The sequence below is a fragment of the Boleophthalmus pectinirostris genome, unplaced genomic scaffold, assembly GCF_026225935.1.
Source record: "Boleophthalmus pectinirostris isolate CB_2022bp ecotype Guang Dong unplaced genomic scaffold, ASM2622593v1 HiC_scaffold_19, whole genome shotgun sequence".
NCBI lineage: Eukaryota > Metazoa > Chordata > Actinopteri > Gobiiformes > Gobiidae > Boleophthalmus > Boleophthalmus pectinirostris.
In genome coordinates this window covers 22,259,607-22,275,546 of record NW_026571140.1, presented here as the reverse complement: position 1 = coordinate 22,275,546, position 15,940 = coordinate 22,259,607, and the positions used below count along the sequence as shown (strand labels likewise).

Genomic DNA, 15,940 nt, shown 5'->3' with positions numbered 1-15,940 from the left:
AACAAAATCAGTAAACAATCAATAAACTGCATACTCCTTGTATCGCATGACTCTGGAATAAAAGGTCACGTGACTCTGCGTAAAATCTTTGCAGGATATGATTGGCTAAACGTTTAGTTCAATAAGGAAGTGTAACGCTTAAACAATTGTACCTAATACAGAACTTCTATTGGAATTGAAGAACTTCTCAGAGCAGCAAGTTGAACCGATGGCGATACATTAACTTTGATGTGGCTTACACTGTTCTTGACGGGTGAGTGTGTGAGCACCGTTTCAGATGAGAAATTGAGCTAACGCGTTGTTTTAAAAGGCATAGGTGTTTCCTGTTGGCTCCTGAACATTTTTTCTTTTTGTTGCTGTTTTAGTCTATATCTGCTGGTGCAATTGTGTGATAGGCTACATTTCTTTTGTTGTTGTAGTAGCCATAGACTAATGGTGCCAGTCAAGCTGTCTTAAAGTATTTTTTCTCATCATGAATGTTGATCTGTTGACTATTTTATTTTTTAGTTTACATGTTTAACTCCGGTTAAGTCTGCTAAATGCTATTATGGCAATCTCTTTTAATACTACAATGTTTGTGACTTGTGCTGCAGGTCAGACATGAAGTTGTTTCTTTTCCACTTCCTGGCAGCAGCCACAGCCTCTGCCTTTGTCCTGTCACCTAGGTAGGCCTAAATAAATATCTAATCGAGCTATTAAAAAACAAAAATAAATAAATAAATAAATCTTATATCAGCCCAAGGGCTTACATTGTGTTATTCTGATATTTCAGACATACATGGAGCAAACTTATCTTGACACACCACTGGCCCACGACCTTCTGTGGGGTATGTGTGTGATCTGTTCTCTATTTTGTGTGGTTGTTTGTGTGTATTGTTGTGGTATTTCCCAAAGTGCTATGTCAGTAATTACTGTCATGTGTTCAGTTAACCTACTTTCAGTCATATGACTTACTGTTCACCCAAAAATGTGTAATTGACTTTTACAAATAAAAGTTCAATGTATATAATTTCAGATGGAGAAATGTCATTCTAAAATTGACACTTGGACTTTACATGGACTTTGGTGAGATTGTTTTTTGTTTAGTTTTTTTCCTTTATTCGACTTTTGACAAACAACACATTTTTATGTAAGTATTTTTGTACAGGCCCAACAATGGCAATGACTGTAACTCAACATGGCATTTCAACATATCTTTAATAGAGGTTTGTCTCAAATGTCTTTATTACTCATATGGAGTACATAACTATATTTAAGTCATATAAAGTGGCTTTTATTTGGTGTAGGATTTGCTTCCAGACATGGAGAAAAGTTGGCCAGATTTACTCAGTCCTGAATCTCCAAAATTTTGGTATTTCTTTTTATACATATTTCATATATAACTTTAGGCAGTGTTTTGGTGTTTACATACAGTATCAAGTCAAGGTGTTTTACGTAATACTAATTTGAATTACTGCTATTGTTCCTACCCAATGCAGGAAATATGAGTGGTACAAACATGGAACATGTGCTGCCCAAGCTGAATCTCTGAATAGTCAGCATAAATATTTCAGCAAAGCCCTGGAACTATACCATAAAGTGGACTTGGACAGGTATAGCTTCTCAAAAATGGATGGCTCTATTGTCACAATTTACAACTGTTCAATCCTTACATAATTTAATATGATTATGATACCAACCTAGATTTACATCTGTTTATTTTCAGTGTTTTAAAAAAGTTTAACATTAACCCCTCAAAACAGTACTACCAGGTAAGTAAGACTGGCATATTTAATTGTATTATCTTTTGCAGACATTATAATTTATTTCTGTAATTTTGTGCATAGTTTGATCACATTCAAGAGGCTATTGATGGCTTCTATGGCGCCAAACTGAAGCTCCAGTGTGTCCACCCTTCAAGGGTATGATTAATGGAGATCTTTTAATGTTTTTTCTGTTAATAGTTGATAACATATCCCCATGTTTTCTGTAGAATGCAGATTATCAGATTTTGGGTCAGATAGAGATTTGTTTCACCTCTGACTTCTCTTTGATGGACTGTGAGAGAGAGACCAGAGAGAAACCTGTGAACTCTTCAGTAAAGGCCCAAGCAAAACCTGGCTTCATTGTTTGTGATCCTGGAGTTCCGGTCTACTATCCACCCCTGATGTCGCTCCACCATTAATGTGTGTTTTTCTTTTTTGGTAACACGGGTTGAAGGAATAGATTTTTTAGATTATAGAAATGACTTGTTTACAAAAAACCATCATCATTGCTATTCTTTATTCCTCATAGGTAGGCTTACATGTACAGTATGTGCAGAGCTTTTTTCCTAAGTAGTACTCTGCAGTTGTTACTTATGGAAAAGGCACACTGCTTAATTCAGAAGTAATGGCATTAAGCTTTAAGCAATTTCACTAATATTAACAATAATAATGCCAGTTAATACCTCTGGTATTAATAGTAATACCTCTTTATTATTACTTGATTTGCCAGTGCCAAGTAATTTCTTCTTTTTTATGTAGCTGCATTTTGGAACACTCTTTACACCATCTGTACCTCCACTGATTTTGTCTTTAATCAATAGTTGAGCTTTGTAGCGTAATAGTCAAAGTATGAAGAATGAAACTTTAATATCTACCTTTAATTCTTAACATAAATAAAGATGCATAATTGTATTATTTGCATGTTTCTAATCATTGTACATAAGGTCTGATTATCTAATATTCAGTTACTTAATATGCTACAAATAGAGCAAAGCATCTGTTTTTAAACTGGATTTAAATAAAGGGCATCTTGGGTTTGATTTAAGAGTGTTTTTGTCTGGCTGTCTGGCCTTTTCCCTGACAGTGTATAAATATTAATGTTGTGATCTTCTTAGAGCCTTAATCCCACTGGGACAAAGACAGGCCAGTAATCCTGAATCTTCTCTGTACGCTGCAGTTCACAGGAGACTGACATGTTTCATTACATTACATGGTGACATTGTGAAAAGTGCAACGCAAATCACTTTGTCTGCTTTAATACTGCTCATGGGCTAAAATCCCAGCACAATTTATCCTTTTAATCAATACAGGTACTGTCAGGTACACATGCCACAACAGAAGTCCTGATTCACCCTTTGTTAATATTTAACAAACCCAGTGATCACCTCCCTTGCTCTGGTCTCATCTCTTTGGCTCTCTACCTTGTTATGTAACACTGCAGTTCTGCAAAGCTGCTGATGTGCCAAATCCAAATACCTCCACATTCAATCCACTATACTGCACGACCATGGCATGACTATTATCATTAACGATAAACTAAACTAAAGTACCCACTGCAGTGATTATATTGTGCATTATAATCTATCCAATAGCTGGTTGGTGTCAAAAGAGAAAGGACACGAGGAGGCAGACAAACAGAGGTATCAGGACGTGACCATGTGACCTCACCAGCTGTTGCTGTATGCTGGTGGAGAAACAGGGATGTGAGGGCAGAAACGACAGAGTGCGCGCGGGAGGGCGGAGATGTGAGGAGCTGTGAGGCACACAATGTGACTGGAAACAATCCCTGGTTCTGCAGAGCGACAGCAGCACAGCAGGGTAATACACGCAGTCACATGTGAGAGACCGAAGACGGGACCCACTCACGGCTCTCTCCTGAATCGGCAGAACACGTTTATTTGTCACACCAGCCTGCAGCATAACGCAGCACCCGGCAGCGGGAGGACTAGTCCACAGTGACCGCTCGCGCATCGTCCGCTCATCAGCTCGGACTGTGCCTGCACTCACTGCAGTTGACACGCTGAGCTGAGAGGGCAGTCTGTAATAGGACCAAATGGAAACAATGGAGAAGCTAAAAGGCCACACTCCTGATGGACCACTGGAGCTGGCGCGAGGCAAATAGACGATCATTTCATAAGTTGCAGCGTCTTTTTCTGCATCTATCTTAAGGACCTCCCGTGGGGTAGGCTACCATGTCCATAGTCATGGGATAGAGAGACACCGCATCTGCCCATTGCCATGGATACGAGCACTCGTAAATTCACGGTACGGAGATGGTTCTCCATCTACCTGAAGAACAAAGCAGCGAGGAACAAGAACAACACAAGCTTCGGTCAGCTCGAAGTAAGAATCTTTTTCATCCTCGTGGCGAGAAAGAAGTTAACTTCTGTCAATGAGAGATTATGTTGTGTGTGTGCATGCGTGCTGCAATCGGCGTGCGTCGCCGTTGCGCTCTGCGTACTTGTAATTAACGTTATAAAATATGTTGCTCCGTCAAAATTTCAACTTGACAATCTGTAGCGCTGAGACAGAGAGAGAATGTGATTGGTAAAATAACATGCTGCGTTAAACCTTGTCATGCACCCATGTTCCATTGCTGTCCCAGAAGGCCATAGAGGCTGACAGATGGAAACAGGCCAAACTGAAATGCACTCTGTCAGATTGGTAACAGATAAACGAGCAGTCAGCAGAATGACAGACACATTAAAACTGAACAAACTGATTTATTGAATTATCCCCAACATTGGGAGGACTATTTATAACCACATCACTAGCAACACATGCTGCCTCAGCACATCTACCTGCGCTGGAGGATATTTATAGAAATAAAAGGAGTCAGTCTCCTGGCTGTTTATTGTGACCAAATGAAGGTGATTCAGGTTGATGTCTGTTTGCCTGCTAGTATCTCATGGCTGCCTCTCTGCTGGTTTGTTTACCTGTGCAACTGCCTATATCTGCAGTGCACTGCTTTGATGTCCATGTGTACAAATGTAACCTTCTTTATGAGAAAGGTCAGCTTAAGATGGGGCTCAGCAGCACAAACTACTTCTTGGTCATTATTTATTTATAAATCTATTTAACAACTGTCAGTCAGGCACAATATTACAAGATGACGTCACAGCAGGTGATTCCCTCAAATAGTGGCTGCTTAGATTTAAGCTATTGATTCTCCTTTAATTGATTTTCTTCCTGATCACGTTATTGCCAGTCTTGTGTTCTTGACATACTCTGGCTTCTCTTTTTCAAGGATGACAGCATACTGAAGGAGTTTGACATCAGCCACCATGTGAGGGAGGGCTGTGAGAAAGCAGACCCCTCACAGTTCCAGCTGCTCAAGGTGCTTGGCCAGGGCTCCTATGGAAAGGTAAGTACTCACACTGTGCAGAAGCACGTTAAGCTAGAACCTTTATAAATGCTGTTGGTCATTGTGAAAGCAGCCCTCTCACAGACAGGCACTGGTTATAAATAACTCTTGACTCTTGGCTCAGCTGAGATCGCATCCTGCAGCCTGACCACCTGTTTTCCTCCTAGCACACCTTGGCTGTGCCCACAATACTCCCACTGGAATTTTATAATATTTGCACACATTGTAGCCTATGTTATTATGGAAGAGTCTTATATTTTTACAAGTACAAGTATTTAATGGAATTAAAAACTAATCTTTCATTACTCAACTCAAGCAGATAGAGTGCTTATCCTCTGATCCAAAGGTTTGTGTTTCAAATCTGCTCCTGCTTTAATGGTCATATCCTGGGCCACAAATTAGTTGTTCAATCCCAGTTTAAACATATAAATACTATTATTGTGTCCCTGAGCAAAACACATAATGTGCCCTGCCCCCCAGTGTTTATGAACACTGTATAAATGTGATCATATCTATATTCAATTACAGGTGTTCTTGGTGAGGAAGATCCGAGGAGCAGACAGAGGACAGCTGTACGCCATGAAAGTTCTTAAAAAAGCTACACTCAAAGGTAAATGTAATACAAGCAAGCCCCTTTACTATAGAACCATTTAGCTCAAAATTCTTACATAATAGCTCTGAATTATTTTAGTATTAACATCAAGACTACACAGAGTGGCCTACTTTTGGGTAAAAGAGGGATTTGGGTAAAAGAGGTTAGGTTGTATGTCTGATTGTTTGGTTTGCCAGAGGGCTTTATTTTACACTGGAGAAGCCATTTCAAATGTTTTGATCTACATTTTGGTTTCTTTCTAATTTATAGTCCAAGCTATAATCCTCTTTAACTGCACTTCTGTATTCAGAATATTTCAACTCTCAAATAAGACACAAATCTTGGCATTACAGTTTATTCAATACTGTAAACTGTCTACATATTCAAAACTGATAATAACTGATAATATACTCAATATGTTGTTTCTTTAAGTTCGAGACCGTGTGCGCTCGAAAATGGAGAGGGACATTCTGGCAGAAGTCAATCACCCCTTTATAGTTAAACTGCACTATGGTAAGTTTCAGGCATAATTGCAAAAGTTTACAAACATGAAATTTAAACAAATAAAATATAAAAAAATTGGAAAATGCAATGAGGTAAAAGTTTTTGCAATCTGTTAATTATGCATACTCTATAGATGTGTAAATGTGCTCTATCACTGTTTGTGTGTGCAGCTTTCCAGACAGAGGGGAAACTCTATCTGATCCTTGACTTCCTCAGAGGAGGCGACCTTTTCACTCGCTTGTCAAAGGAGGTGGGTGTGCTCAAGTCCTTTCTGTGTATCATCATTATTATTATTAGGTTCTATACACAAAATTGACTCTTTTGAGCTTAATGTTTTGTTATAAAGTCATTACCTCCTCAACATACCCAGAGTTGTGTTTTGTTTCATTCACACATGTTTGACAACCTTTATTATTAGTCTTTTTTGGTCTCTTTTTCACCTTGTGATGTCATGAAGCAATAATTTTCAAGTTAACAGCTCATTTTGTTCAGTAGAGATTGTCAGTTCTATAGCTGAAATTATCTAAATGATTCTAGTGAAGGTATATGGCGTTTAAAAACACACATGCTCCATTTTTTCAATTTTATTACCACATGACATCACAAGATGGAACAGTGCTTTCCGTCTGAGAGAAGAACTCAGTGTTAAGAAACAACAGTATAACAGTATCAAGATATAAATCAGATCAAGAAATTTTTTACATTCCTTTTAAAGTTGTGAAACTATGAAATATCCTCTCAAACTCCAATCACTAAAGTACTTGCACCCTCAGTTCAAGGGTAGTTGAATGTTGGATTACTACAGATGCGATATTTGCTTTGTGAAGGCTGATGGGAAAGCACAGGTTACATAAACAGACATTATGGATGAGAGCGCTGTGAGATGGTGGGATGGACTGTTTAGAGAGTTCAAGGTGAGGTTGGGCCTTTCTTATGGTGATGGATAAGCTGACAAATAAAAGCTCTAACACATATATACTATGGGACTTTTATATGTTGGCAATTTAGATTAAATCCATGAAAAATTGATTTACAGACAGATAATAAACAGAATCCTAAAGCGTATTGGATCTATGAAAGGTAAAAGCCACAAGACCAGTAAAAAGAACTTCAGAGTAAAGGAAAGGATTACACAGAGTACTGGGCGGTAAACACGCCCCTGTGGTGAGCTGTGTCATTTTGCCAAAGTACCTTTCCTGTGCCAAATATCTTTAGTTGCATAAAAAAGCTTTCTGGGCACCACCCAAACTGTTTTGTTTTTTTTTGTTTTTTTTTTTTTTTAACGGAAGCTGTTTTGTGGAAGGGGTAAACATTTTGAACACATGAAGTGACTCAAAAGAATATGCAAAACTGGGCAGATTTGCCTAGTTTTTGCTGTGGTAAGAAAGCTGCGCTGTAAAATGTATGTGTGTTTTGTGAATAGTTTTTCTTCAGTACAGCTTTTTTTCTAATTTCTTTTTATTGCCATAGGTGATGTTCACAGAAGAAGATGTGAAATTTTACCTTGCAGAATTGGCCTTGGCTTTAGACCATCTTCATAGTTTGGGAATCATCTACAGAGACTTGAAACCAGAAAAGTAAATTACATACAGCATAATGCATGTGACCGCTCCTTTTAAAATAATATTAACAGCATTTTTTGTCTCTAAAATAGTATTCTGTTGGATGAAGAAGGACACATCAAGATCACTGGTCAGTGATTCTACCTGGCTTCAGATACTTTTCTGTGGTTTCATATTTTGACCTTACACCCAAGTTTTTTGTGCTCTCAGATTTTGGCCTAAGTAAAGAGGCTATTGACCATGACAAAAGAGCATATTCCTTCTGTGGGACAATCGAGTACATGGCCCCTGAGGTAGTCAACAGAAGAGGACATACTCAGAGTGCAGACTGGTGGTCCTTTGGTGTCCTCATGGTGAGAATGCAATGCTGAACATCTTTTGAAAAGTAATTGTTGCGGTTGGCATAAAACAAAAAAATCTAAATTCCAGGTGCACAAGATATTATTAGTACATAAATCTGTGACACAATTTAATCATATCGTTTCTATTAAGCATTGCCTTTGCTTTTTTGTTTGTTTGGTCTTGTTATACTGAACGATGTATATTTTTGAGGATCAACACCTGTCTCCATGAACATTTATTCTTAGCATATACATACACACATTGTTTTTTAGGCAATAAAAACACCTTCAATTACAGCTGTTTTTATTGCTTAAAAATACATTGACAGTTACTGTGAATGGGCTCATCTCTCCTCTGATCTGACCTATAACTTGGCCTGGAGGTGTCACCTGCTTGTCTCCATGATAATAGATCAGCTTAATACCATACATTTTAGGCAAAGCATTAACATTTCCATGGAGACAAGCAGGTAGCGGACCCACCACCAAAAACGTACCTTTAAGTATTGATCAGCACTCACGTTCTCTGTGTCATAAAATGTGTATAATTTAAAAGATTTTAAATTCTGTGTTGTATGAGCATTATAAAGCCACTTGGTTTGAGTTGCTATGAAAGAGGCCAGTTTACCATATCTTCTCAGCCTGTTGGATTATAGACGCATGTTCTGGTTTGTTAATTTTCTTTCTTCTGCCAGAACGGCTGCTTAATGAACAAATCTGGCAGATTAAATCTCATCACTTTCAATAACCGCACATCTGCTAGATACTACTTGTTTTGTTAGGGCTTATTTCACAAATACACAAAAGGGGGCTTGTGTTCTCTGACAGCTGGTGGCTATATCAGGGGCAAAACATTGGTTTCAATCTGTCCTTATGCTAACTAGACCTCAACCAAACCCTCAACCAAGAACACTAACCAACTTGCTCTGCATATTTAAGGCTTTTAACCTCCAATAAATGCATTTTCTTTTATATTTTTAGTTTGAAATGTTGACAGGATCCTTACCTTTCCAAGGAAAAGATCGCAAGGAAACCATGGCACTCATCCTCAAGTAGGTGCTTTATGAAGTACTTTTTAATTAACTTCAGATGATCATACTCTGGCTAGATTCTGTTTTAAAATTAAGTTAGAAAATTATTTTTAAATATTTCTAATAAGAGAATGTCAACATGTGCAAACCTGTTGTACTTTCTGTGTGCAGGGCAAAGCTGGGAATGCCACAGTTCCTCAGTCCTGAAGTGCAGAGTTTATTAAGAGCTCTCTTCAAGAGAAACCCTGCTAATCGACTCGGTACTTCACATAAAAAATGACCCAATTATATCCACTCAAAGAACAATCTAAACCAACTGACCCACTTTTCTTTCACACAAGCCATTTTAATAATTAACTGCTAACCTCTAAAACATTTTACGTATTTGACTCAATTATATTTCCCATATTTTAAGTCTTCATTATTCACAGGTGCAGGGCCAGATGGAGTGGAAGAGATAAAGAGACATCGCTTCTTTGCATCCATTGACTGGAATGTGAGTAGGAAATGCAATATTGACTGAACAAAACACAAAATAACTGTAGCTGAACATTACATTTATCTTCAATCATAAGAGGAAAATAAATAATGGGAGTGTTTTTTTAAGAGGTAATATTCAGTTGCAATAGGTTTTGTACAGATAATACACACACATTATTCTGTTACAAGGCCCAGTGAGAGTAAGTTAATGTTATATTCTTTTAATTAATAATTTTTGGCAGTCACAATATTTCCATATAGTACATTAAATCTGTTTGAATGATGTATTAGCTTCTGACTGCTTCTACAACAATAGTTTCTTTTACAGTAATGTTAACATAATGTTTTCTCTAGCTGCTAATCTATGGTTTTGACTTCAGAAATCACTGACTAGCCAAATTATGTAATTCTTAATGGGAGCAGCTTCTTGCTATGTTTATCCACAGTGATGCTCTCTTTTCTGACAAAATCCACTATCATCTGCTCTATATCCCTGGCTTATCCCACACTGCACATCCAACCAAACTAACGCATGTGCTGCCAAATACTACGTTCTGCCGTTTGCAGATGGTGATGCTGGCTCATGTTAGAAGCAATGCACAAGAGGCTTAGTCTTTCCCTCTACACATTGCCAGTTAAATCACTTTGACAGTGAGAATTTTACAGATATGGTGCTTGAAAGAACTCCCTAAACATCTTGCTTGAGTATTTTGAAGGTCCTATATTAGGCAAAATTGACTTCTGTGAACTTTAAACCATGTTATAATGCTTTACCACATCACAGTGTGAGTTGTGTTTTGTTTCATCAAGTCATGAAGCTGTAGATTTCTAGTTTACAGCTACCTTTTGTCTTTAGTTCAACAGAGATGAGCAGTTCTAGAGCTGAAGGTGTGTGGAGTTTAAAAACACATTGGAGCACTTCCTGTATCACCACATGACACCACAAGAAGGAACGGTTTTCAGTTAGAGAGAAAAACTCAAACTAAAGAAACAAAACAAAATTCAGGGTGTGTTTTTGATGAGGAAACAGCATTATAATATAGATCAGAAAACAGCATAATATATACAACACTAGGCTATATATTACACTATTTTAGCATATTAAAAATCTTACAAGCTTGTAAAACACAATATGAATCTGAACCATATCATCTGTAGTAACAGTTGTAGTACTTAAACCTGTGACAGTTAAGTTCTGATTTATTGTATAGTTAAGTAATAAATACATAAAGTAATCCGTTTTATAAGTCTTAAAGGCTCGATTGCCTGTTATAGAAATTGGCCAGGCTTATGCTTTTCCAATGGCGCCTCCTGCTGGCCATATTTAATACATTGATAATTGATAATATTGATATAATTGACGTTAGACAGTGTGTGCTTTCTCGATAAAATATTTCTGTTATTGTGTTGTATTGTAGAAGTTGTACAAAAAAGAAGTGAGGCCTCCATTTAAACCCTCAGTGGGGCGGCCTGAGGATACCTTCCACTTTGACCCAGAGTTTACCTCCAGAACTCCCACAGGTAAAAGCTTCTACTTGAAGAGCAGTGGTACTTTGTGTGAAAATGGTAGCAGTATATTTTGTTGGTGTTATTTTAAGTACTTTTTTGTCAGATGTTTTAGTTTTGTCTGTTTTTTCTTGTTAAGATTCTCCCGGCATTCCCCCCAGTGCAAATACACATCAGTTGTTCCGTGGCTTCAGCTTTGTAGCAACCAATCAAACTCAAGAGGCCAGTGTTAACATTGTAGCACCTTCCCGCAATGAGGTGAATAATGTCAACACTACAACACAGGTAATCATAATCATCCAAAAAATCAAGAAATACTGAGTTTTTGTCGAGTCAAAAACATTCTGATCTTTATCAGAAGTTGTATAAGATCTCCATTATACTTAGACTTCAAGAAGCTTTTTTAATATACAAATCCACAAAGGAAGTTACTTGGACACGGTAGCTCACAAATGACAGTTCAATGACATAGAGCCAAAAAGCAAAGTAGCCTACTATAGTACAATTATTATAGTTACATTTTTGTTAAAAATTGCATAAGGCCTAAATCGTAGGCTTTACATTTTTTTAAAATGACTATGTAGATGGTTAGGAGACCAGTGTTTACTATAAATTTGGGGATCTGCAAAACCGTACATAGAGATACGGTGGCCCTGTATATAAAAAAACAAAATAGCTGCAAAACAGCCTGAAAGGCTGTGACTTTATCCCACTGTGGTGTACTTTTAAATGAATGCCAAGTTTTTACCATCTTAAAATCTCTTTTTAGCATTTGGCAAACTGAAAATTCTAGAGGTGTGATCTGAAAGACTCAACGCACAACACAATTTATTGACAAATAGTATATTTTCACTGTGGTATCGAGCTTTTTCAATAGTGTGAAGTTTGAAATGAGTTTCAAATGTAGCTATCATGACAGCAGTATTGTCTTCTGCCCACAGCATCTTCGAGGTGATGTACCATTCAGTGAAGTTTATGAACTAAAAGAAGAAATTGCACAGACGACCACATCAGTTTGTAAGAGATGTCTGCACCGAATTACTGCTGTGGAGTATTGTGTAAAGGTAATCAAAGTATGGGGTATTTTTTCTTTTTGGAAACAGATTTGTTAGAATTGTATTGTATTTCCTGTAGATTATAGACAAAACCAGAAAGGATCCCTCAGAGGAGATTGAGATTCTGCTGCGTTATGGCCAACATCCAAACATTACCACCTTAAAAGATGTAAGTTATGTGTGGTGCCAGGACTGACTGGTTCACGTAACACAGTAACAGTAATTATTATTGTTGAATGGGAGCATCTTATTACATTCTCATATCTCATCTGTGTACGTGTGTGTTCTTGATTTGATGTTAGGTTTTTGATGATGGGCAACGCGCATATCTGGTTCAAGATCTACTGAGAGGAAATGAGCTGCTGGACAGAGTTTTGACAATGCCAAATTTTACAGAGAAAGATGCATCAGACATAATTTGCACACTAACAAAAACTGTGGAATATTTACACTCACAAGGGGTAAGCCAGAAACTACTATTTAGTGTTTTAGGGTCATAAAATAATATTTTTTAATTTTCTTTTGATAACACCAAAACCTATTGGGCACATCAACAATCTGTGGAAAAAAATATTATCAGGTTTATGCCTCATATTTAAAAATCCTACAAAAAATAGCATTTCTATCTTCCCTCAGGTTGTTCATCGAGATCTTAAACCCAGCAATATCCAGTATGCTGATGACAGCGGCCTGCCTGAAAGCCTTCGCTTGTCTGATTTTGGCTTTGCCAAACAGCTCCGAGCTGAAAATGGTTTACTGATGACTCCCTGTTACACTGCTACATTTATGGCTCCTGAGGTAATAATACTGTATCCCAGAGCACATATTCAAATACGTAATTACACACATGAATGAATACAGCTTTACACAAACTGTGTGTGTGCAGGTTTTGAAGAAACAAGGCTATGATGCAGCGTGCGACATTTGGAGTTTGGGGGTTCTGCTTTACACCATGATCGCTGGGTAAGTCCTTTGGACACTCAAACCCCTTTTTTTGTTAAACAGCTCCTTATTTGCTCTCACTGAATTCTTGTTTCTTTGATTCAGTTTCAGTCCATTTGCCAGCAGTCCTAACGACACAGCAGAGGAAATACTGGCCCAAATTGGAAGTGGGAGAGTCATAATCACTGGAGGGAATTGGGACCTGGTGTCAGATACAGCAAAGGTAAAAATTGCACAAATTACAGCACTGTTTTTGGTTGGTTTATGTATTCTATTTATATTTATATATATTTATATTATGGATTTATCTCAGGATCTTGTTACAAAGATGTTGCATGTGGACCCACACCAGCGGCTCACGGCTCCACAGGTACTGTCAACAGTTTTGCTTTGTGGGCTGGTTTCATATTATCAAGACTTACATTTATTCTCTGTTGCTGTTGGGTTTGTTCAGGTCCTGCGTCATGCATGGATAGTAGAGAGAGACAAACTTTCTGACAAAGCCCTGACAAGGCAAGATGTTTTTAGAGTCAAAGTAAGTCCATTATTTATCTTTACATTTTTTTTTTTCGTCTAGGTCTTTGCCCATGATGCATTGAATGCAATACTATTCAAAACCTCAATAATTAATTGTGTAATTGTAATGTCTTGTATTCTTGTCATGCCAGTCTTGTGATGAGTTTATGTACTATGTGCTATTGCTGTTAGAAAAGGTTTCAAAAGTCGAGTGGACATCTTTTTTGAAATCCACTTTTTAATCCCATCCAAAATCATTTTCAATATAATGGTACTGGCTTGAGAAGTTAAACTACATTAGCCCTGTTTTAAAAGTTGGAGGTATAGCCTGAAAAGGCCGTGCCTTAGTGTATCTATTAGTAGGTCTGTTTCATGTTAAAACTCCTGGATGGGAGTAAAACATCTTGATTTAAAAAAAAAAAACTGTACCCAGTCCACTTCAATGTCTTGTATTTTCTTTGACCAGTAGATGGCTCTATATACATAGATGATTGACTAGCTAGACATTTATACTCGTGATCTTGTGTTTTTGCACGAGGGGGCACTGTCGGCCACATATTGCGCACTGAGACGGTGCACCCCAGCTCCTGTTCTTGAGCCCGTCCAGTCCTCCAGCCTGGCGCAGCGCAGAGGGATGAAGAAAGTCCCAAGTCCAAGCGTCAGTCCCATTGTCCAGGCAGACTCCAAAGAAAAGGAGCAATCCAGTGATCACACTCCAAACACAAAAGGTTAAGGAGAATTTATGACTGTGTAAGCACCTTCAATCAGTTAGCAATGAGGCACATACCATATCCACCAATACCACCACATAAAAAACCCCAACATGTATTCAATCATTATTTTGAATAATGCACTACAAATTATTACTGTACAATTATAAACATTGTCCTGCTTTAATCAAGCTTAGTAATAATAGCAGTAGAAATAGTGTGGACCAAAAGTAGCTTTTACATGAAATGTATTAATATATGATGATTGACAATTGTGAGTACAGTGTTATTCATTAGCTTTAATTTTAAAGTAATTCATAACAAAAAAAAATAGATTTTCTTTTTCATTCACTGTGCATACTTATGTGCACATTGACAATAATTTTGTAGCATATTTAAAAACTAGCACAGAAACAAATGATCTGCTTTTCTGACTTGTGCCGTCTTTTACTCACAGCCTTTTTCCGACAAATGTATTAGTTGTTTGTGTTCCAGAAAATCCAAACCTGTATGTCACATAGATGCTTTAACTGCAGTTATTGGATCTGCTATGTTTCTAGAATAGACACTATGGGTAGCACTAGAATCAGAAATAAAGTGTCTCTCTTTGAGTCCACCACGGTAGCCCCAATAGGATGTGCTGAGTTTTTCCATCACTAAATAATGGCAAAACTAATAAGAGTAGCATTGTTGTACTGTAACAATATTATGTGTTTTCGCAATGAAGTTCAACCAAATATTCATATTGTGCAAGTACGCACAAAATTACACTGTGCATTACACTGGTAAAAAAAAAAAAATGTAAGTATAGTTGGAGTAGGAGCTGTAAATATGGTTTAGATAGAATCACAACTTGTACATTATTTAGAGAAGCTAAAGCTAGTTTATCTGTATATTGTGCTACACAGATTTATGCAGACAGACATTTGTTGTATATATTATACTTGCAGTTTAATAGCAACTGTGTTGTTTCCAATGCTATGTAAATATTGTGAATAGATGGGTAAACACAACATTTATTGGATTGGACTGCCAAGGTTTTACAAATAAAGATGAAGACTGATTGACAACAGATTGTTCTATTTATTACTAAATATTGGTATTTTAAATAAAAACTTTTAAAACTGCTGTTAATTGTTCTGAGAGACAAAATATAATTAATTTGAATATTGCAATATAACTTACTTCAGTTTCTAGAAATCATTTTACATTGTGCATTATTCATCCATCTGTCCCCTGACCCAGAGTTGCAGCTGTTCTGAGGCAGACTGATGGAAAGATAACAATACAGCACACTTTATAACCTCACAGTTAATTGATTAATTTGCTATAGCTCTCAGTGTATGTCTGCACTAGTATTGTATATATATATTAAAAAAAAAAAAAATCCCTTGTTTAATATTTTCACTTTCATTTTTCATATAATAACCAACAAGTATGTCCTCTCCAAAAGTTGTCTGTTTACAGCCATAATCCCCACAACAAAGTTTAATTTGTATCATGCTGAAGGCTCACACTTTGGTCCATAAAAGCTTTTAGCAGCATCTGCAGATGTGTCAGGGGGGTGTGGCAGCCTCATCAGCTCTGACATT

General features: G+C 37.3%; 2 protein-coding genes across 3 annotated transcripts; both read left to right on the top strand.

Annotated features, from left to right (window-relative positions):
• Nucleotides 1–96: 96 nt before the first annotated feature.
• Nucleotides 97–2,785, top strand: rnaset2 (ribonuclease T2). The gene is made up of 10 exons (XM_020941625.2): nt 97–253; nt 594–665; nt 773–827; nt 1,016–1,065; nt 1,148–1,205; nt 1,287–1,351; nt 1,479–1,592; nt 1,706–1,751; nt 1,827–1,901; nt 1,973–2,785. Exons 2-10 carry the CDS (start codon nt 601–603, stop codon nt 2,162–2,164), a joined length of 720 nt encoding a protein of 239 aa, XP_020797284.1. The 5' UTR covers nt 97–253; nt 594–600; the 3' UTR covers nt 2,165–2,785.
• A 152-nt stretch (nt 2,786–2,937) lies between these two features.
• Nucleotides 2,938–15,420, top strand: rps6ka2 (ribosomal protein S6 kinase, polypeptide 2). Of its 2 annotated transcripts, XM_020941397.2 has the most exons (22): nt 2,938–4,088; nt 4,993–5,109; nt 5,638–5,719; nt 6,134–6,214; nt 6,376–6,455; nt 7,676–7,782; nt 7,860–7,897; nt 7,978–8,120; nt 9,090–9,160; nt 9,311–9,399; nt 9,571–9,635; nt 11,038–11,140; nt 11,265–11,410; nt 12,067–12,189; nt 12,260–12,349; nt 12,483–12,641; nt 12,817–12,978; nt 13,067–13,143; nt 13,228–13,345; nt 13,436–13,492; nt 13,577–13,657; nt 14,177–15,420. In XM_020941397.2, the coding sequence occupies exons 1-22, from the start codon at nt 3,984–3,986 to the stop codon at nt 14,369–14,371; spliced, it is 2,289 nt and encodes a 762-aa protein (XP_020797056.1). In that variant the 5' UTR covers nt 2,938–3,983; the 3' UTR covers nt 14,372–15,420. The 2 variants fall into 2 exon arrangements, with proteins under 2 accessions (XP_020797056.1, XP_055010590.1); XM_055154615.1 differs by lacking the exons at nt 2,938–4,088; nt 4,993–5,109; nt 5,638–5,719 and having other exon boundaries at nt 6,174–6,214; nt 6,384–6,455.
• Nucleotides 15,421–15,940: the final 520 nt, after the last annotated feature.

Coding starts and splice junctions, on each gene's coding strand:
- rps6ka2 (XM_020941397.2), top strand. CDS start 3,984: ATGGATACGAGCACTCGTAAATTCACGGTACGGAGATGGTTCTCCATC. Junction 8,121..9,089: donor GGTCCTTTGGTGTCCTCATG/GTGAGAATGCAA, acceptor TTATATTTTTAG/TTTGAAATGTTGACAGGATC. Junction 9,400..9,570: donor AAACCCTGCTAATCGACTCG/GTACTTCACATA, acceptor CATTATTCACAG/GTGCAGGGCCAGATGGAGTG.
- rnaset2 (XM_020941625.2), top strand. CDS start 601: ATGAAGTTGTTTCTTTTCCACTTCCTGGCAGCAGCCACAGCCTCTGCC. Junction 1,206..1,286: donor TCAACATATCTTTAATAGAG/GTTTGTCTCAAA, acceptor TATTTGGTGTAG/GATTTGCTTCCAGACATGGA. Junction 1,752..1,826: donor CCTCAAAACAGTACTACCAG/GTAAGTAAGACT, acceptor TTTTGTGCATAG/TTTGATCACATTCAAGAGGC.